The 23863-nt window shown below is 35.5% G+C and overlaps 1 protein-coding gene across 5 annotated transcripts in view; it reads right to left on the bottom strand.

The window, feature by feature from the left end:
- SOX6 (SRY-box transcription factor 6) overlaps positions 1–11833 on the bottom strand; it is a 372948-nt gene extending 361115 nt beyond the window's left edge. For all 5 annotated transcript variants that reach the window (XM_029957189.1, XM_029957193.1, XM_029957194.1 and 2 more), the window contains exon 1: positions 11593–11833. In XM_029957189.1, coding sequence (XP_029813049.1) covers positions 11593–11829 — 237 coding nt within the window. In that variant the 5' untranslated portion in view covers positions 11830–11833. The remainder of the gene's footprint in view (positions 1–11592) is intronic.
- Positions 11834–23863: the final 12030 nt, after the last annotated feature.

Raw genomic sequence — 23863 nt, 5'->3', positions numbered from 1 at the left:
TTACAGAATGTCATTATATTAACACTTAATAAAATACTAATAATCTTTCAGCATTTTATATCCCATGTAAGCATTTAGAATGACAACATTTTAAAACACACAGCTATTATAGTATCCTTGTATCTTCTCTTTTTTCTAGGCAAAACATCCCTGATTTCTTCCTCATAAGATATGGTTCAGCCATCCTGATTGTTTTCCCCTGTGTATGTCTTAATTTGTTTCTCCCTCTCTCAAACAGTAGTGCCCTGAACTAAATGTACTCAATATTCTAAACAGAGAATTAAGGCACACTACCACTGCCTTAGAGACTTCAGACTTTAAACATCTAATGTCATGGGACAGGCAGCCCCAGAGATGAGAATATTTTATCAGTTTTTGGTAATGGAACAGTGAGAAGATCTTTCAGGCAGGCAGGCCTGTTAGATCAACACATGGGAAACATTCTATCAAGGTTTAGCTTTTTAGCTCATTTGTGTGTCTACCAACCCCAGACAGTTACTTTCATTTGGCAATTCATTAGTATTCAAACTACCATACGATACTCAACTGACACTACCAGGCTAGGTTGAGTTGGCTACGACAATTTTAACTTTGAAGCCCAGAAAGTTAAGCAAGAGACTTGGTGATTACACCGTTCAAATCCTTCATTTTTGAGATGAGGAAATTGAAGCCCAAAGATATAAAGTGACTTCCGTAAAGTCATACAGCAAATTAGTGACAGACATAAATAAGACAATGCCCTTTCTTCTAAGTTATGTCTCCTCTAAATAATCTCAAGGAAAACATTTCCACTAAATCAAGAATTTTTATTTATTTGCTTGCTTTTCACCATCTGAGGCTTTAGGGAATAAGGGATGTGATTATGCAGAAGTTGGAGAAGTATAATTGGACAAGTTTTAATAAAGCAAGTTTCTATGTATGGAGAGTCTCAAACAATTCCCTAGAGTGATTCTTATGAGATAGCTACTTACTCTAGTGTCAATCCTATTATCTTCATGGTGTCCTCCTCTGCAGTTGTATTTCTCTTTCTTCCCCATTTCAGAAGATCTAGTGCACTTATGAAAATAATTGTATTCTTTATGTAGAATCAGCAAAGCAGTTAGTGTGCTTTAAATGGACCCAAAGGCCACGGCGGATGCTTGAGTTATATGTACATCACTGGATCCAGGTATCAGTCAGATTGCCATCACCCAAATGAGGAATAATGAAGAGTACTTTGAAATAGTGGACAAACCCAGACACCAGAATTTTGAAGCTGAAGCAAAGGAGGTGAAGTAAAAAACCTTCCTAACTAGTACCAAAAACAGGCAAATAGCCTTAAAAATAGGAGATTCACGGCACCAGGAACCTCTTGTATGACACTGGCTCAGAATTAACAGGGAAGAGGAGGGCTTTTAGTATGACACAAGTAATCTGTTGAAATGCTATTTAATCTAGCTTCTGGGAAACCTATCCTTAATTCAAGACAGAAACCTGGGCCATTGTAAGAGAAGGGGATCTGCAATCATTCAAGGGTATCAGAGTAACTTCAGAAAAAATAAGATATACAACTTTTAGGAAAAAATGTAAGGTAGTTGAGATTGACTAAGAAAAGGGTAGTAATTAAGCCCCCAGAAACAAATATTGGTATAATAATTACCTATGTCTTGGTTTTCTATCTAAAAATGAGGAGACTGGGATCACATAAAAAGTAGCTCAGCACATGCCCTTTATATCTCACAAATCTTAATATTAAAAATGAACAGACCCCAATTAAGGCCTGTTTCAATCCGTTTGTTACTTAACAGAGATCCTACTCTATTAATGTTGAAGCCCTCCCATGGCCTTGTTCGTCCAGGGAAGAACTAGAGAACAAACTGCTGTCTCTGTCTCTGTCAAACACACTGAGACCTTGCAGCTTCTCTGGGGACACTAACACCTCTCTCCACTGGACCTTGCCCAGTGAGGGTCCCAATTTAGAGAAGTCTACCACAAAAGATTTCAAGTTTCATTCTGCTATGTCAAATACATGTAAAGGCTTAACAAGAAACTCTTGATAATCCAGAAATTTTAAAATCACCTCTCCCACTAAGTTTTTTTTTACTTTTTATTTTTTTTTATTTATTTTTTTTAATATAACACAATTTTTTAACATATGCACTTATTTTCCATCATTTACAGTACAGTAGTTACAATGACACTCCAAACAGAAAATCAAAGTAAAAAATCAAAACACCAACTTCTATTTCATGTAATTAGACTTATATATTACAGGGATCATTTCTATAGTTTGTTCCCACTAAGTTTTTAACACATAGAACCAGTACAAAGAGACTAAAAATGATACGTCAGAGGCTGTGTTGCTAACAAAGCATCTATTCTATCTATCTGTATTTATATTTCCAGGAAAAGGGAAAGTAGGCAGAAAAATGTCACCAATTTACCAGAAAGCAGTAAGTAGAGGTCTAATTCTGTCATCAGGTGCCCTCAATGTCTGAAAGCTATACATTGCCATGCTTGGGAGCAGCACACAACTTTGAATTGATGGCTTACCTATAGTCTTAGAGCCCAGGCTCTTTCTCAAGGGGTGGTGGGTAGGGAACAAATGCATGAATTTATATTTTTTTCTCTAACTTCCAAATACCCAAAAAACTCAGATTCAGGTACATTCCTTGCTCTACTGTGTCAGTCCTCATGGATCCAAGGAACAGTAGTCAAAAGGACAGTGAAATTTTATTCTTACTGACAATTTCAGAAAGGCAAATAAGCTACAATCAACTTCACATACAAAATATACCAGTATAAGAACCAAAAAAAAAAAAAAAATGAGAGAGTTATGTTTCGTAGAAGCACACCAGGAACAAAATAGTTTCAAAAACAGATGGCCCGCATATTAACACTGAATTCAGGAGCAAACTTTTCTCAATTTGTTTATGAATTACATTAGCTTAATCCTAGCTAAACCAGTCCTTCTGTAAAAAGCTACTAAGCCACCACTAGAGCTAAACAAAAACTTCCTAAATAACAGTAAATGCCCCCCAAATGCTCATTTTGTGTGTTTCAAGGTAATGAATCTCTTCTTTTATACCACCATAGTCTATCTTAAAGGAAGACCCATTTCTCCCCAGAAGTTTGTAAACTTGAGAATGTTGTATCCTAGGTACTCTAAGTACACTGGCAGTGAAAACAAATCAGAGTTAAATTATAATGAAAGCAAAAGTTTACAAAATAATTCCCAATCATTTTATTAAATAAGGCTTCCCATTTTCTAGGATGTTAATGAAATATAAAGAAGATAAATGAAATGCATAAATATTCATTTCTAATTTTTACCTGATTGTAAAATTTTATTAGCAAAGGTTTATAATTTATACCTTGGATTTGAGAATGTGGTTTACACAGAGATATATTATTGAACTCAATTTGCATCACCTAGAAAAATAATGCCTAGAGGTCATGAGAATGCAGTAATACCAAAATAATACTTAAAAGGTTAATAGTATAAAAAATAAATGTCATCACACTGAAAGCTATATTAACAAAAGCAATAATAGCTTGAAGTTGTTCTTCTTTTGAAAGGTTACATTTCTCTTGGAAAGCAAGGAAAACTTATTGCAGAGGACAATCAAACAGTGGGATAATTTGCATATCAAGATAATTAAGGCACATTCATTAGACGTGTTCAAGAAAGATTAGGTATGTTCATGTAAGGAACAGAGTAGGCTCTTTCCTGCTTAATGCAGGTGGTTTGACTCAATAATCAAAGAGAGCCCTTTCAATCTCATCTTCAAATGATTCATTATGTTAAAGTTGCCTTTATGGAAACAACCCTATCCAAATTAGCCTAAGAAGGTAGAGCAGGAAGAGTTAAAATACAATCCCAGCTTCCTCCTTCCAAAGCAAAATGCTCCCTATCACAGGTACTACCATGTTATCCAAGCTGATATAGAATGACCTGAAGATGTATATCATTCTAGTCATAAAAAGTTCAAATCAGTCCTGGAAAAGACTGTATGCTATATAATATATACATTGCTTTCAACAACATGTTGCTTGGAAGACTTATAGGAATGCACAGATTTCATTATTCCAGTCACCACATTGCATTATAGTGATGTATCCCAATCACCAATAGGCAAGAAGGAATTTTGTACAAGAAAGTACACATTAATCAAACCACCTATGTAGACTGTGGAGTTCTGCTTTTTTCAGAAAATTATTGGTGTCCTGAGATCAGCTTTCATTGATTAATACTGACCAATCTGATAAAAAGTCTATCTAAAAAAAAAAAGATACTCTACATACTCTACTGTATTCAAATGTCCTCAGGATCCATCAAGAAAATAAAACTATCTGGAACATGGGTGGCTCAATCAAGCTGCTCTGCTACACTAGATCATCCTAGATTTTTGATTAATAATCAAGTCTTATTTTAAACAGTTATTGAAAAGTGACCTTTCCTAAGTGTTTGAAATACTAAAGAACCCAAACTATACTTTGGTCATGAAGGAATATTGCATATGGATAGTAAACAGGAAAAAAATCAAACCGCAGGAGCAGCCCTGGCATCACAACGAGGTGTACACTAGCAGCATATTGGTGGAAAAAAATGAAAACAAAATATTTTCAAGGCATAAAGATATCACATAAAAATGAAGCAAATTAGGGGAATATTGGTTGAATCCCAGAAAAGATAATCCTTATGAACATGAAGGAATGCTGTAAAGTGTAAGTGAATACCAGTAATGGAGTTTGTTAAGAGATTCATGTGACAGTCAGTGCTCTACAAACTCCAGTCACTGGCTCTTCTACTGCCTGAAAGATTAAAATAAAAATAAACTTGGCATATCTCGTCTCCTTGAAAACATTCCGTATACACAATTTTATTACACTGAAAAAAAAATACCAGGGCCCGATTTTCCTTGAACTGTCAAAATACAAAAGAAATGCAAAAAGTCTTTGCACAGATGGAGCAAAGTACTGGATTTTTCTATTTTGGCAGGTGCTCAATATGCAGCCCACATAATCACATGTTAATGACAGGAGTGTGTTAATCAGCATGCATACCTGATTCCTTCTTGCCCAAGGGAGAAAAAAGCCAACTATTCTAGAGCATGTTAATGTTTCTACTTTTGATAAAGATTTTGATAATATGCGAGGTAAGAAAACTTTTCCAAAAAGTATATTTAAAGATGTATTATATCATTAAAGTTAATAATAAAATAATTCCAGTTTCCATAAACATCAAGATATTTTCAAGTAGGATACCAGTAACCATTTTGTTTAACTTTAAAAACCCAGATTTAGGGGCACCTGGATGGCTCAGTCAGTTAAGCATCCAGCTTCGACTCAGGTTATAATCTCATGGTTTGTGGGTTCAAGCTCCACGTCAGGCTCTGTGCTGACAGCTAGCTCAGAGCCTGGAGCCTGTTTCAGATTCTGTATCTCCCTCTCTCTCTGACCCTCCCCTGCTCACGCTGTCTCTCTCTGTCTCTCAAAAATAAATAAAAACACATTAAAAAATTTTTAAACCCAGATTTGGGAAAGATCTTTTTTTTAAAGACCTCCATTTTTTTATTAGCAGGAATAATACAGTGCACATAACCAGGGTGTAGAAATACAAAGATGATCAATGTGTTAACACTAGAAAACGTCAGTTGTCTGTTTCACTACCCACACCACGCAATAAAACATGGTTTCACTTTTTGGTTCAAATTGTAAGTACATTTCTGTCACTAAATTTCTGCAATGATTTAAAAAGAGACAGTACTATGTGCTGATACAGTTTCAAATTTACAGAAAATGGGAAATCTCCCAAAGGGCTTCCTGAAGAATGTTGCTTCATGACTCAGGGAATGAGGACGGACATTCTTCGCTTGTTACCAGAAGTCTAGGTTTGAAATTTACTTAAATTGAATGAATTTCCAAAATCTTAAAATGAGAGGAATAGTAACTAAATTTTCCAGGAAGTCTAAACCTTGCCAGTTCACGGGTTCTTTTCCCGTGCTTCTCAGACCAAGCAAGTACTAAAAAGATGCACATAAATCTTGCCTTAGGTGCTAAGACTATAAAATGGGACCAGGCAAACTAGTGGGTTTCACTATACTTTCTAAAGTATGGTCTCATTAAAAGTGAGAGAATACATTTCATTTGGGTGTTATCTACTATCTTAAATGACTAAATCTTACCAAAAACTGGCAACAACTCAAGTTTTTAAAATCTTTTTAAAGCTTAAAAACATTAGAAAACTTCTAAAAGCCTATCACAACATAAATAATGGCTGAGAAGGATTAATCCTCACTCAAAACTCCTGAACTATGTTATCATATATGACAACAGCTCCAATCCCAGTCATGGTACAAAGTTCACACCAGAATTTTTATGACTTGAAATGAACCACATAGAACACTCCAGAATTAATTAGCAACGTCTCTGGACTAAAAACAAGAAAGGTAGAAACGAGAAATTATTTGCAAGCAAGACAGTATTATTCCTAGTATTTATTAAATATCCCAACATGCCTATGACTATTTTCTTTCAATTACAACAAAGGTCATCATCATTGGCATCTTTGATTTACAGTGAAAAAATATTTTTAAAACTTTTCTAAAACATTAAACTCACTCAGGGGAATTTAAGTAGGTCTCCAAAATAAGAAGCTCTGATATTCTGGGGCTAAAGGTCCAGTATGGTTATTTTTACTTAATTACACTAGTAACTAAAAGCCAGATGCATATAATCCCATTTTGACTTAAATTACATATCAATATAAGCATGCATGCAACAGCACAGATGCATATGTGTATGCATTTACACTTACAATCTTGTTGTCACTTTTTGGATCTTATAAGAGATTCTGTTGGTACTCTGCCCGCATCCCCATGGCCTACCCCAGTAGTTGCCTGCAAACAGTTCCCTCTTAAGTAAAATGCTTCTGTGCTCATATGAGACCATTTTCCGTCCAGGAGCAAGCCTACCTCCCGGCCCCTTCCTTGGTCTTCACAATTTAATTTCCTGTCCATTCTTAACTAAATTTCTGCTCACTTGACTAACATCATGCCCACATGGCTTAAAATATTTTTCTCACCTTCTGTGTAAATCCTGTCTTCTTCAGAATCTAGAGGAACTCAAAGAATAACCTCCCTAATTGTTCACTCTTCCACTTAACCCTCAAACTCTCACTGGCGCTATTGCCATAATTTACCAAATTTGTTTCTGGTATTATCTCCCACAATGTATTTGCTGCCCAGCAGCTAATGTGATTTATTTTAACATAAATTAAATCATGTTAGTCTCTTGCTTAAAATCTTCCAAAGGCTTCCTCTCACATTTGAAGTCCAAACACCTCAGTATAGCCTATGATACCCCTAAAATCTCTGTCATCTGCCTTCCTCTTTGACCTCATCTCATACCATTCTCTCTCTCACCCACTCCATTCCAGCCACTCTATTCTTTTCTATTGTTCAAGTACACCAACTAAAAAGGCTGCTGCACTTACTATATATTCTAGCTGGTGTCTTCCCCAAATGTCTGCCTAATTGGTTCCTTCTCATTCAAATCTCAACTCAAAAGTCATGCCTTCAAAAAGACCTTCTGCACTGTTTAAAGTAGTCATTCTAGATCACATTTTCTTATTTAATTTTCTTTATTCCACTTATCATTGTCTGAAATTGTCTCACTCTGTGAAACTTCTTTATTGTCTGCCATACTACTAGAAAGACCATGATAGCAAAGCTCTTTCCTGTCTTATTCATAAGCAAGGCTCTGAGCCTGGAACTTAGTAGGTGCTACATATTCAAGTAACCTTTAGGAGATAATAGTTACACACAGTATCATACTGCCAGTCATTAAATATAACAATAAATTTTCCTTAATCCTTGTTAACAATGAAAAGAATGATACACATTTTTCCATGAAAAAATGATCTGAATTTATTCCTGTCTAGTGAATCAGTCCTTAAGGGAACAAAAACACATATCAGGAGACAGTGTTAATAACTCCTATGGGAAAAAAAGTACTGGTACACTCATACCATAATGAGTAGTAGTGGCTGTATATAGTAAAAAAAGGACAGTGATTTATTATTTATACTAACTTTTCAGGCTTCAAATGGAATTTATCAATTTACACTAAACAAAATCAAGATTTTTGGTGTCTATAGCATAAGCTATTATAATTAAAATCAGAGCCTAAAACTTTTTAATCTCAAGTTGGCCTTTGAATGTCAAACTCTAAAATTTGTATTCTCCTTTGCTAATGCCATAATGAATTATTTTCCTTGTTTGAACAGTGGGGTCTCATATTTTGTTGAAAAGCCACCTCAAAATAATCAGAATTTCAACATTCCAAGATTATTTTTTCTAATCAGGAAGGGGGGACTAGCAGAACTTCTCTGCTTTGTCTTCACCCTCACCTACAGTAAAGCTCTTCTGTGATCTTGATATTTCAAAGCAAAACTCTTCCTGAACCCAGTAGATAAGAAATTTTTAGTGCCTGTTTCTAACTGTTCATGAGTGAAGGCCATCAAAAAAATTAATAACAATGGAAGCTGAATAGGTACTGGGAGAATTTGTGGGGTTTTTTTACTTTTAAATTTTATTTCTCCACAATTATTTTTATGGGGTTCAATTACAGTGGGTAACAAGTATGAGAGAATAACCAAGTTTCCTTTATCATAATAATACTTTTAGACTTCATAATTATTTGAGAGTGGAATGAGGTAAAATGTTTATTAAAATTTACATTAGTCCAGGTCTCCCCACCCTACACACATGCATGTGTGCACGCGCGCACATGCACGCACACACACACACACACACACACACACACACACACTATATGTAGGTTTGCAGAACTGCCCAGAAACCTAAAATCCTTCTATTCTTTTTCTTCCCCATAAAGAAAAACTGGATGGTGATATGATACTTGCAGTGTGAGTCAGTACAGGTCTGATGCTACAGTTGTTACACATTATTGAATCTATCGAATGAAAAGGGAGCACAAAGGGAATTTCCAAATGCAGCTGCTTTTTCCCATTTGTTAAATCCTTTTATTATACCATATAAGTACACAGCTGGGAAATACTATAGAGTGGGAGTTAAAACAAAATATTTTGGCTTCCAGACATTCAGAATACACAAAGGCTCCAGTGGAAAGCAGTGCTTGATATCAAAAGAGAGTGAAAGTTTGAAAACATTTCCAGCAAATATGATTTCTTTTATACTAATATATAACATATTTGCAAATTTGAACTATTTCATACTACTATAAATCCCTATTAATATAAATTTGGTAAAATTATTAATATATATTTTCAGATAAAACTTTAGATCATAAAACTTAGAGAATAACTCACTAAAGCAATTTGGCACTTGCCAAAATACAAACAAAATTTTACTAAGGAAAATAACAGGTCTCTAAAGAAGTAAAATTTAAAGCATATTATTTTTGCCTCAACCTATATTTTTCAGCTTCATTACTTTTATTTGCCCATGACTATATTTGGCATAAGTGGTGAAATATATATTGAGTCCATCCCTTTTCTGTATCCCATCCGCCCAAACCACTACCATCTCTTAACTGGACTTCTGAAGTAGGCTCCCAACAGGTCTCATTCTTTTCACTCTCCTTCCCATCCATTCATACTACAGCCAGAGTGATCTATTTGCAATGTTCTAAAACCTTTCAATGGTTCTCCATTGCACTAAGATTCAAACTTCACCCATAGCACAATCTATATGGTCTTGTTGGATAGAGCCTCTACCAGTCTCTCCAACCATATCTGACACTACTACTGCATTCTCATCCATTACACTCCAGTGAAAGACTATCTTTCATTTCCTGATACTCAGCTGTATTTTTCTCACCTCAAATATTTCCTCCATGCTGTTCCTTCTGCTATTTTTACTTTCTTATATTCTTTGCCTGGCTAGTTCCTATCATCCTTAGGTCAGAGAAGGCATTCCTATCCATCTATTCTAAATTAGGTTTATTCCATTATGTTCTCACATAGCAATCTACTCTTTTTCTTCCTAACACATGTCACAATTTTAATTATATACTTATGTATGTGTGTTTATTTAACTTCTGTCCCCTCTCCTAGATATTAGTTCCATGGAAGCATAATCATGCATGTTTTTTTCACCACAATATAGCCAGCACTGAGTAGAATACTGAACCCAAGGAAGGTGTTCCATAAATATCTGATGGCATAAAAAAAATACATGGCCCTATTATCTTCTCAAAAAGCCAGTTGCAGTGACTAGCTATCTATTTCACCCTTGTACCTCTGGGAGGTACAAAAATGATTAAGTTCAATCGAAAAAAGACTTTTAGTCTTGTCTTATTATACTTTCTCTTTCCCCCATGCAAGAAAAATAAATCTTCTAGCGGATCTATTAATTGTATAATGATAATCCCCTATGAACTAAAAGTTAGTCTAGAAAAGTCTTATTTTTCTTCCAATCTCCTACTTTTCCACCTACTGCTACAGAGCACTAGTTGTGTCTGCAAAATCATCTGATAAGGAAAAATGTCTGCCTCCATAATTTATGGAATAATGTCTTTGACATTAAGCATTAAGCACAGAGCAAGAATTTAAACATATGTTATCAGTTGTAAAGGTGTTTTAAAATATTACCATATTTTTTACTAAAGAATAACACTTTTCATCACAGGCCACTTAAAATATCTTTCATTAATATTAACCAGAAGTTAAGAAATATAAAGCAGGTTTTCAATGCCTAATCTAATAAGATATGTTAAGGTTTTAGTCAGCTGTAGAATGCCAAAAAATTGGATTTTTTGCTTTAAAATAGACAATGCCACTTACTGTGGCTTTCTGTTTTGAAATTAATGTATAGGCATAGAAGTGAGAAAAGCTTTATCATAAATCAAAAATGCCCATTAAAAATGATAAATATCTGCATTTCCCCCACTGAAGATGTATTCACCTTATGACCTCATTCATATAGACATGTTTGCTGAATACCATATTTCAATGTTAATACACAGCCACACTTTATTTGATCATACCTATTTTGTGTTATTATCAAGTTTACCATTTGATGAAGAAATTCAGAGGGGTGTCTGGGTAGCTCAGTCAGTTGATCATCCGGCTCTTAATTTTGGCTTGAGTCATGATCTCAGGGGTTCATGGGTTCAAGCCCTGCACTGGGCTCTGCGCTGACAGTACAGAGCCTGCTTGGGATTCTCTCTCCCTCTCTGTCTGCTCCCTCCCCCGCTCCCTTTCTGTATCTCCTCTCTCTCTCTCTCTCTCTCTCTCTCTCTCTCTCTCTCTCAAAATAAACAAATAAACTTAAAAAAAGGAGATATTCAGAAAATAAGATAACCAAACCTCCCCCCAAGTTAAATTAAATACCTTTTGGCAAGTTGATCAAATAATGGACAAAAATTAAATCACAAACCATTTTCCAATTTTTCCCAGTTACTAGCATATTAGTAATATTAATAATATACATGGTGCTTGTTTCATGATCTGAAGACAAATAACCCTATGAAATGTAATTTTGAACTTTCTCTAAAACACCTATTTGTGATGAGGCCATACTAAAGGACACACATAGTGACAGTGGCCAGATTTTAAAAGCTCACCATTCTTTGCTGAGATGACAGAACAGTATCCCAGTCAGCATCTTGTTGAATGGTATTGACAAGTGTTGGTAGCTCCTCAGAGTGAGGTTTGTTGTGCATTATGGGGTGCAGAGGCAGATGGGAGGCCACATGTTGATCACCACCCTCTTCCTTTTCCCTGGAGGTCAAATCTTGGGTCATGGCTTCCTCTCCATCAGCTGCACAGGCAAATGGAGAGGTGGCTTGCTTGGAAGACATTCTTCTGCAGGAGAAAAAGAGAGCATGGGTTCAAAAAGGCTGTCAGTGACAAAGGAACAAACCATCCCTTACATTTGGCTAATTCAGGGAAAAAAGTTGGTTCTCTAACTTCAAGTTGTTTATGAGCTACTTTAAACCACTGGTAAAAAACTCAGCTCATCTGTACTTCTCTCTCTCCCTGCCTTTAGCCCAGAAAACCTCTTCTTAGTAATTGCTACACATCTTCTCCCTTAATCATGCACAAATGAAATTTTCATGGAATAGGTTTTCATAAGTATAGCATATGCATGTGTATATTTTTCCTCCCAATTCCACCAAATAGATTATTAGCTTCTAAGAGTAATTCAGGGGTGCCTGGGTGGCTCAGTCGTTTAAGCATCCGGCTTCGGCTCAGGGCATGATCTCACGGTTTATAGGTTCGAGCCCCACATCGGGCTCCATGCTGACAGCTAGCTCAGAGCCTGGAGCCTGCTACAGATTCTTTGTCTCCCTCTCTCTCTGGCCCTCCCCTGCTCGCTCTGCTGCTCTCTGTCTCTCAAAAATAAATTTTTAAAAAAAAGAGTAATTCAGTTGATGGCTAACAATGGGGAGAAAATAAATAAGTGAATGAACTGGCAAATAAGCCAGTTTGAAGAATAATTTCAAAGTACAAAAAATTCAAATTTCTTTTATGCTTTATGTAAGAACAAAAGAAGTCTATGTGGGAGAATATAAATAGAGTTCATAATACATGTTGAAAGTCCTAAGCAGATTTGGTCCTGACTTTAGTTTATACCTTGTATCATGAGTGTTAAGTCTAACATTGTTTAGCGCCAACCTGACCCTTTTCTAAAGATCTTCCAAGTGTGTCAACTACTGTAACTTAACTTTTAAGTGACATATTAATTGAGTGGCTGAGAATATTTGATTAGTCTTAGGGCAATTTTATAACATTTGAATAGAGTATATGAAACAACTATGCCTCTATTTTATATTAGGAAGTGCATAAAAAATTAAAATCATTTATGGTGAAAATTGTAAAATGCTTACTATACATCATATTTTTTAAACTGCAAAAGCAAGAGTGCCTGGATGGCTCAATCAGTTAAGCCTCTGACTCTCAATTTAGGCTCAGGTCATGACCTCAAGTTCATGAGATCGAGCCCTATGTTGGCCTGCTTAGGATTCTCTCTTTCCCTCTCTCTCTGCCCCTGTCCTGCTCTAAATAAACGAACAAACAAACTTTTCTAAAAACCTGCAAAAACAATTACTGTACATTCATCTATGTACCCACAAGTAAACATCCACTGCATTCTGCACAAGGTCTCCATTCTGTGCTTTATCAAGATGATTTTCTTAGCAAAATGTTTAGAAATAAAACCAACAAAAGTTTATAACTTAAGAGACAATTGAGTATTTTTTCTAAAACTTTATGTTGTTTTGGGTTATAGCATCTTTGGCTCTAAAACTGCTGTGTAATGAAGGAATAAAATCTTCACCTTAATTGCTCTTTAACATTAATTGATTTCATACCATTTTTTAAAAAATGCACAAATCAGTTAACATAGGAAACCACATGAGCATTTTTCAAATTAGCAAATCATTAACTTGCTAGTACTGTTTCTACAGACAAATAAATACTGATTAAAGGGTCTAGAAATCTGAGATTAACAGTTAAATTTACAAATCTGTCACATGCTTTCATGAATATTGCAGTGAAGGAAATATCAAGTGCAAAGAAAAATAATTAAGTTAATTCCAATTTAAACAGTAGTTTTTATGTAGCAGCCCATGTTTCACATAGGATTTAACAGCTAATGCTAAATTTCTCACAATTAATGAGGGGGCTCAGATTTAGTATCCTACAGTGAAAAAAATTAATATAAGATCAGCTAATCTAATTATGCACAGTTCTAAATAAAAGTATTACAGGCTTTTGAAGTGCTTTGAAACACATTAAAATGCTGATACCTACTTATAATAATCATTCTACAAATAATAAAATTTCATCTATTAGACTTGATACCAGAAAATAACATGGGGAAAGTAAGTGCAGAAGAATGTCTATATTCTATGAGGGGAAAGAAATCAAGTGTCCTAAAGAGTACTATATCAAAGAATCAGATCAGTATATTCCTATCGATACTCACAAATAGAAAAATGTATATAAGCGTGTGGAAAATTATACCAAAGGATGTTTCTTATTGTACAAGGATCATTGTAAAATCCTACAGTAACACCAGGCAAATTATAACTGGGCTGCAAGTTTATCCAGAGTTTACCATGAACAACAAGAGTGTTTTCATAGTTCAGATAATGACAGTGCCAATAATGTAATCATTCACATTGAAAACAAAAGAATGGATTTACTGCTGCTTTTAAAAACAGTTACATACAATTGAAAGTCATAAGGCAAAACTCAGAGTGACTTTAGCTCCCCAACAAACATCCTCTTATTATAAAGTGACTTGGCTCCTTCCAATAGCAATATCTGTGATTGTTGCTCTAGTATAAATTAATCATGACACAAAACCCAAAATGAAAAGTCTCTTAAGAATAATTTCAAGTATAAACTGCACCAATGAACAATAGTGCACAATCCTAATTAAACACAACCATGCAGCTGTAAAAATAGACTAAATCTGTCCAAAGCTGAGTTGAGTTTAAAGGCTGGTTTGTTAGAGTGTTTTCTTAAGGAAGGCTGGGCCCTCAGTCTTAATCAGCCAATAAATTATTTCCTGCAATTACATTAAATAGAAAATTATCTTCAAATGGGGAGTGTTAATTGAAAATCAAAATTCAGAGGGAAGTTTAGAAATTACACGCTGAATACAATTAGTGAGGAAAGGCTTCACCTCTACCTCATCAACAGTCTTCTGGTGATTCCTCCAGTGACCATTCAGGAAAGCTACCTATTTATAACATCACACAATTTGTCTTTTATTTTGCACTCCAAATACAAACGTCTATCAAGGTTGCAAATAAAAGATAGGCTGCCAAAATAAAGCAATATTAAATTTGACTGTTCATCCTCAGTTCACACCATAGTTAGGGGACAAGGAGAGGGGGAAGGTAGGACAATAATGGGTAACAACCAAGGAAGGCTTACTCAACTTCGAAATCCTCCCTTTTAGCAAAGGAATTAACATGTTTGTTCCAAGAAGAATACTTTACCATATCATATTTTATTTAAGTTCTTGAGTTTACTGTAGTTCTCAGTGTGTTGTTAGCAGAGAAAAGGCTGATTTTTGTGTATTGTCCCACTGCAGGCCATTTCCTTTTGATAAAATTGGCGGGCTTCTTTCTGTTGTTTTTGTTGTAGTATGGTAGTTTTGTTGTATTTTTAAAAGGAAAATGTGTACAAATTCTTTTTAAAACACAGTTTATTAAAAAAGTTTTAAATTTACTGATTATTAGATTCAATTTACTGATTCCTTTTTGCACAATTACTTTATTAAAGAATCCTTCAACTTACTGATTAAATCCTCATTCATTGCTTTACTTTAGCTTTCCCTTTTAAAACATTTTACTAGACCAACTGAACTATTCTGGAAGCTGTGAAGATACTTGACTTTTGGTAATGCCTTTACGGTTAGAGTAAAGGCACCATGGTTACTCTCTTTTACAAACTCACAAATCAAACATACACTTGTTTTAATGGTTTAAAGTGTCACGTGGGATGCTTACTTTTATTTTTAATGCTCACATAGTAATTTTTCCTTACCAAAACTTTCACCCCAGTGTATTAGAACAGCATCTTACTTTAGCTGCTGTCATAAAACTAATAAGCAAAAGAATCAAAATCCTTGTGAAATGGTCAATTTATATATGACTTTACTTTGTTTTATTTTTGCACTATTATAACTTAAAAATCATTCAAATGAATTGTTTTTTTAATTTGTATTTTAAAAAAATCTCCCTAGTTATACCCCCTGAAAACAGGGGTTTATAATGGAAGTGCTGACACAACCCTAACTAAAGCAGCGCAAATGTTGCCGCTATAATACACAAAATCAAGTTCTATTATTCTAAACTATCCTCGCTCATGGGATTTTTCTTTACTGTGCTCCCAGCCAAACTGCTGAAGCATGAAAAATTTAAATGCAATCAAATGCGCCCAATTCTACTTTACTAGAACAAGTGTCTACAGTGGTACAATCTTAAAAGGAGATGCAACAGATTTGTTTGGTGTTTTTTTTAACTGTTTATTTATAATACAGTGCATTGGAGATAAAATAAAAGAGGAAATTACACTCACATGGTACTAGTGTATTGACTACACAGAGTACATTATAATCAGAGAGAAAAACTACATTGTCAACTTATCACATTGGTTAAACAAGATGGTTTTCTGGGGCATAGCTATTATCAAGTAAAACCTCCAAAGAGAATTACATGTCTTTGGGACACATGAAACTAAATTCCCATCATGAGTTCCCTGAGTTTGAAATGTCTCTGCCCAGAAGATCAAGTGAATTCCCAAGATGCCAGGCCATTGGGAAGAACTTCAGGGCTTAGGACTTTTGGGAATGAGATTGTTGGAAATAAGTCTCTAGCAATTGATAATGTTTTCTAGAAAGTCAGTAGGAGTATCTCTAGAAAGATGATAATTATTTTGCTCCAAAACCCCAGTACAAAATCCAAATGTTTAGGCCATTACAAACATTCAGACAGTAAATTTACTGTATGTTCTTTGACAAGAAATTAAGATTAGCTGGTCCATGACTTTATAAAATGGTAAGCATATTCATATGTACACATTAATCCCACTGTCTCATAAAATGAAATGTTCTAGAATTTTAAACCAGCCTGATCTGATGTTGTTGTTTTAAATAAACAGTTATTTGTATATTTTTAAAGGTTAGGATTATTTAAAATAACTTTTTCATAAGGCATTGTCACTTGACATTACATTTTTTAATATTGCTTGGGAAGAATCCATCTTAAAACTATCCTTTGAGATTTAGACAAGTTTCAAAAAGAGCTACCAAATTTATTGGAACATATGTTTAACCTGATTTTTTAAACCTGATTTTTAAATTTTTTTCTTTATTTCTAAGATAATTATCAAATGGCATTCACTTTTTAAGTGTATCACATTGATTCAAAAGAAGTTCTGTTTTTAACATAAAGAAACATTTAATAGTTGGTTTACTTAAAGAAAAACTTAAAAATTCAGGCCAATATTCACATTTATTTTTGCAACTAAGCCCCAGGCTACCTAGGTAGACTTATTTCAGTCTAATAATTCACTGTTAATTTAATGCTGCAACTGATCTGATACTGAGAAATAAACATCTAATTTTCCAAAAATATAACACAGTGCCTCTCATTTTAAGGAGCATGAGTAACAGATATGTTCAGCTGCCAAAATGCACAATACTCAGGAACCCCTACAAAGGATGCCAGTCCACCCAGCCTAGGGCAAAGAATGATTTTAAAACTTTTTTCCTGTACCTCTAATTCCCACGTTGAAGGATGGAGGGTTGAGGAAGGACCCTGATTCCAGAAATTAAAATGAAGACATCCCTTTCAAAGCTTTTCCTGCTTCATTTGAGTAAAGCCAGAGGGTGGTTGTTGATTCTTTGTATTATTTTATCCAGCACCACCTCCACTCCCCAGCTCCACTCCCAAACTTCCCTAGGCTTCTGCCAGGATTTTTGTCTCTCTTTCATCTGGAGCTTTTGGAAATGAGTTAATGAGTAACTGGCAAAATTCAGAGAAAAAGAAGGTCACTTCCTCCAGAGCTATTTTGGAGGGTTACAAACCTATCTTTCAGTGTTTGTAGTGGCTCTTTCAGAACATACATGGTAGCAAACACAGGTAATAACTGTTAGAAGAAACTCACTGATTTGTGTTCTCTTACAGATCCACAGAGATGAGGCAAATGAAATATGCTTGAGGCCCTTGAAGTATGTCTAAGAAGGGACCTCAATTAATGGATTCTGACTTATCTGAGCCTTCTAATTTTTCATACCAAAGCACCAAAATTGTCTCCAAAGGCCTTTTGAGGTTCTTACAAAACAGGGACTACCTGGAACAGATTCTTCTCAAGTCATCAAAGTTTGTGTTTCTAGAGTTTATATTTAGCTGACAATATTGCTGTCACTTTATATAGCTTAAGACTGTTCTTTGGACTAGAGCTCATATGTCTTGGAATGCTTTGACTCATGAATTGTTTCTCCTGATAATGTTACATCACGTAACCACCTCTGTCTAATTGGTTAGTATCCGCTGTAAGAGGCAGGCAGCCAGCCTAAAGACTCGCCTGTCTGCCTGACTGCCTATGGAAAACCTGTAATTATTACATGTGTCTCTGAGTATCCAGTTTCTTCATGAGACCAAAACAACTTGCCTTCATATAACCTCTATCTATACTTTTGTTTATAGTAATATTGAATTTTTCTCACAGTTTATCTACCAGAAACTTGTTGGGACCTTTGCTTTGGAAAGCCTGGCCCAGAATTTATAAATAAAATCAGTCGCTTAACAATAAGAACTAAACCAAACAATGGCTACTATAAATACACACTAACTTAGAGGATTTTAATCAAGCACATTGACTTTATAGCTCAACTGAAAGACCTCTATGTGAATGAAAGCTGTCTAAAATAATAGCAGAATGAGTTTATTTATATATGCTTACTTTGAATCTCCTCTTCACATGAAATGAGAACCATAATTTTTAAAATGACCACCAAACATGTCTTTGTCAGCTTGAAACCAGTTCTGTAGTCGGGAAGCCCAATTACAAGTGGATAATATCTTATGCACTTATTAACAAAAATCACAAACCAAAACAATAACTTCTCAGAGAGAAAGGGTAGGAGGCCGTCCCTGTACACTTTTCCATTATTACCTCTATTTTCACTTTTTAGTTTTGCCAGAAAAAAGAGAAAAATGAAAATTGATGCTATATAGATCATTTTAAAAAAACGAAGGCTCACGCATAATGACAATGAACAAAACTACATAAAGAAGTTCATCTTTGAGGTTCTCCTTCAGCTAAATAAAGCTGCGATCCAGCAGTTCATCTATTTCATGAAAATGAAATAAGGCATAAATTTCAGGTAAGAGGAAGAGGAGGAGGAGGAGGAATGCGGAGAGGAGAAGGAGAGCTAGAGAGGGGTGACGGAAGGGAAGGGGAGGGGATATAGGATGGGAGAAGGGGAAAGTGGAGGAGAGAAACAGCACTGGCTTTGCAGTTCATTTTCAGTTTGTCTACTTAATGAAAACCTCATTGTACAACCCTGAATACCATTTCCAGCAGGCAAAGCATTTCTGATTCAGCGGAGGTTACACAAGCATCAAAGCAGTTAAATATAGGTGCCAGGCTGCATTGCCAGGAGCTCTTAGTACTGTGAGTTAGTGTTACCTGACAGCTTAGTGAATATAAAATTACTTGTTTCTCCAATTGAAGACAATCAAATTGTCACCTTCCATTGTAATAATGCACAACTAGTGATCAGCAAAGTGCAAACATAATTACCATGAAGAAAACAAAAAATCAAATCTAAATCTCTCCACAGAGTAAACACATCTATCTGGCTTCCCCCAAAAAAGAGTGCATTTTAATACTGACGGCAAAGATGCAATCTTTGTTATTTAACAATAAGATTTATTAGTCTCACATTAAATTAAAATAAAAAACAACACAAAAGACCCAGTTCACAAAAAGCGAATACAAATACCAATAAGAGCACTACAGCTTTCCAGACAGAGTACAAGGCCTACAAACTACATTGCTGCCATTTGGGCTAATAATGTTAAGTGTATGTCAGCAGCACATCCATTATAAAAAAAAACCATGCTTTAAGAGATTTCTTTTCAGCCGAGAAAGCTTTCTGACAGTTGAAAAAGACAGGTAGGATCGAACCTCAAAAGCTTTTGTCTTAATTTCTCCTTAAAAAAAGTTATGCTTCATTCTTGTCTTCTGAAGTGGCCTGTATTTTCAAGGTTGAAAATTCACCTAACAAAACTGATTTAGTATCTCTATCCAAGCTTAGAAAAATAACCAACCATACAGGTCCACAATTATTATTGAAACACTCAGCATCTGGAATTCTTGTCCAAATTTGGTGGCCAGGATGGCCCATTATGAAAGTAATTTCAGTATGATACACAACTGGGTTAGGGTTAAAGCACTGAAAATTTGACATGATTTTCCCATACCCTGAAGATTCCTAAGATATAAATATAGACGTTGCTCCAAACAAACTGTTTTTTTAAAAGCTCTTTTTGGGGGCGCGTGGGTGGCTCATTTGGTTGAGCATCCGACTTTGGCTCAGGTCATGATCTCACAGTTTGTGGGTTTGAGCCCCACATCAAGCTCTGTGCTGACAGCTCAGAGCCTGGAGCCTGTTTACAGTTCCGTGTCTCCCTCTCTCTCTGCCCCTCCCCTTCTCATGCTTTGCTTCTTCCTATCACAAAAATAAATAAACACTTAAAAAAATTTAAACGCTCTTTTTGTAAAGTCATTCTATATCTAACTCAAAATTTAAAACATTCAGATTTACATCATTCCTTCCAATATGGAGAAAAACGATCCCGTTCTGAAAACACTCCACACATAGGGGTTTTCTTCTTTCATCAATAATGCCCTCTTTTTTATCAGAGATATATAACACACTTACCAGCTATTGCTGATATTCTATTTTTACCTGATACATGTATTCTAAATATCATTTTTAATCTTCCAACACACGTACAAAACTGGGTCAGTTGAGGAAGATGGAGAAGCACTACAGCAGAGTGCAAGGGGCATGAATCAGGAACCATCACAACATTAGACTCCCTGAGCTTGAATCTTAGCATATGAATTTAGACATTTTGTCCTTTATAAATCCAAAATGGTCGGTCAATCTTACACTGCACTCTTATTCCACCATTACCCTCTGGAAGAGTAGAGAAAAGGGTGAGGTAAAGGCACTGGATTGACTCTGTAAGCTAAATCAGAAGCAGAATGAGGATGGGAGAAAAAAGGAAAGCGAAAGTTCAATCTTTGGTTGCAAGTTTTATTGTGATTTGAGATAAATTTCACACCATTAAAAGAACTCTGCTTTTGAGAAATAGGACTGTTTTGGAAAAGATCTTTTTCCTTGACCTTGCCAACTTTCAAGTAATATAATAAAGCTTCCTCTGCCCCACCCCGGCCCAAGAAACCCTACTTATAAGCTTAACAAAATAAAAACCTCCCAGCACAGTGGATGCAATCAGTGTTTTTTGAACTTCAGTGATGACTAACTTAATACATTCCTAAAATATGCTCCTGCAGAATATTCTTTGCAATATAGTAATAATAATAAAAGAATCAACAAGAGGAAGAAAAAAAACCTGTTGTCATAGAATATCTTCTAGTCCCAAGGAGATAAATGCTTACAAAGATATTATCATAAGCTTATAGAAAGAAAATAGAAAATATTAAGAGAAGAAAAATAGAAAATATTAAAAGATTTTGTTTTATTTTTTAAAGGAAGCCTATTCTATATATTCCATGAGACTAGGGATCATGTCTGTCCTGTTCATTACTAGACTGTCAATGCCCTGCACAGGGTACACACATTGTAGACAATCAGCACTGTCCATATATTGTCTAAAATCAGAAAGAAAGAGAAAGGGAAAATCAGAGAGATGCAAACAGAAATGAGCAAACAGCTTATTTTTCAAACTTAAGGTGAATACGTAATCACAGAAAATGCCACTCACATATTAATGCTGCCAACTTAAACATTATTCTTCCTCTATGCTCTTTTTGTCAAACATCCCATTCCTTAATATTTAAATCATATCATTTTTATATTTATATACCCAACACTGAGCTCGCTCTCATCATCCTGAAATACAACAGTCCTCAAATGACTGCTAGACATTTATACCAAGATGTACTCTGCTATGTCATATTCAACAAACTTAAAATTAGTTTCATCATTATTTTCCTCAACACCCTCCCTCATTCATTCACACCCAGAAAAGCATCATTCTCGGAATCATCCAATTCAAAACATGACACTGCATCTGTCTCCTCTTTTATTCTTGTTCCTCAGTGCCAGCCTGTCATTAAGCTCCACCAAGCATTCCTTAATACAATTTCTTCTGCCCACACCTTCTTACCGTGCTCATAATCACCTGAGTATAGGCTTCAGTATACCTCATACCTAGACTCTTGCAGCAGATTCTAAACTGGTTTCCCTAATTTCATCCCTCCTACCTCCTCTAAATCAATCTTCCTGCCACTCCCTTTATCAGGCCACTCTTTTGATCAAGAAACATCAATGGCTTTCCCCTGATGACAGAAAAAAAAAACAAAAAAACAAAAAAACCTCATGACTCTGGCATTCAAGGCCCTCCATCCAGATCCAGCCAATTTTTCTAAATTTATCTTATAGTATTCTACACTTTAATCTTCCATTCTAAGTATCCTGATACACTCAGACTTCACTTATTGCTGCCTCATTACCTTTATTCTGCCTGCCTCCCCCTACTTCCCTCACTTTTCTTATCAATAGGAAACCAAAGGAGATGATTCCAAGTAACTATGATCCACCCTTCTTCTAATCACTTCTAATAAGTGCTCTGAAAATTCATTTTTTATGTCACTCATTCAATACTTAATACATACTAACTTACATAACGTTTTTAAAGAGTGAAATATCATTGTATTTCTTAAGAGTAAACCCAACCAGATTACAAACTTTTCAAGGGAAAAGACAAAATCCTAGCTTTTCTGTATTCCCACAAGTACCTGGTATAATTTTTGCATTAAAAAAACACTCAGTACATATTATTTGCCCAATTACTTAAATATTATTAAATGAACTGGCAGAAATAAATTTAGAGTATTTTACATAACCAGAGGATTTAGAGTAAAGCCTCTAGATTTCTGTACCTAGCTTGGTTTTCCAGCTGTCTCTTCTTCCCCTACCCCTGGCCAGTAAAACTCATTTCATACCTTAAGAGTTCTACATATTCTATGGCAAAACAAGCCCCTCCCACCACCAAATCATCAGTCTATGTTGGTAGAAACATTAGGAAGATGGATAGATGGACGGACAGATGGATGGATGGATGTTCGAAAGATCGCTGAAAAGATACGTAAATAGTGTTTACTATATGCGTAGAAAGTATTAGTCACTGTACTGAGTGTATTACTTGTATTCCATGTATTACTTCATTTAGTTCTCAGAACAGTTCTAGCTTTCAGACAATGTCACTGATCCTGTTTGAAAGATAAGGAAACCAAGGGAAAAAAATGAAAAAAGTTGATTTTTTAAAAATTAAAATTAGCCCTAGGGGCACCTGGGTGGCTCAGTCAGTTAATTATCCAACTCCTGGTTGAGGCTCAGGTTATGATCTCATGGTTCCTGAGTTTCAGCCCTACATCGGGCTCTGTGCTAACAGTGCAGGGCCTGCTTGTGATTCCCTCTTTCTCTCTCTCTCTCAAACTAAATAAATATTTTTTTAAAATTAAATTTCCCTAAAGTCACACCTCATAAGTACAAAAGGCAGAATTTGAACTCAAGTGACCTAATTCCAGGGCAGATGCTATTAAAATTAAAGGTAACTTCTGTATCCCAGGGATATAGAAGTGCTGACACATAGGGGCACATGTACCCCAATGTTTATAGCAGCACTGTCAACAATAGCCAAATCATGAAAAGATCCTAAATGTCCATCACCTGATGAATGGATCAAGAAGATGTGGTATATCCACACAATGGAGTATTACATGGCAACGAGAAAGAATGAAATATGGCCATTTGTAGCAAAGTGCATGGATCTCGAGGGTGTCATGCTAAGCGAAATAAGTCAGGCGGAGAAGGACAGATGCCATATGTTTGCCCTCATAGGTCTAACAGGAGAACAGGAGAACAGGAGAAACCTAATGGAGGACCATAGGGAGGGGAAGGGGGAAAGAGAGTTGGGGAGAGAGAGGGACGCAAAACCCGAGAGACTATTAAATACTGAAAACAAACTGAGGGTTGAAGGGGAAGGGGGAGGGGAAAAGGAGGTGGTGGTAATGGAGGAGGGCACTTGTGGGGAAGAGCACTGGGTGTTA

The sequence above is a fragment of the Suricata suricatta genome, chromosome 11 (assembly GCF_006229205.1).
Source record: "Suricata suricatta isolate VVHF042 chromosome 11, meerkat_22Aug2017_6uvM2_HiC, whole genome shotgun sequence".
In the NCBI taxonomy this organism is placed as follows: Eukaryota; Metazoa; Chordata; class Mammalia; order Carnivora; family Herpestidae; genus Suricata; species Suricata suricatta.
This window is presented reverse-complemented; position numbering and strand designations above follow the sequence as displayed.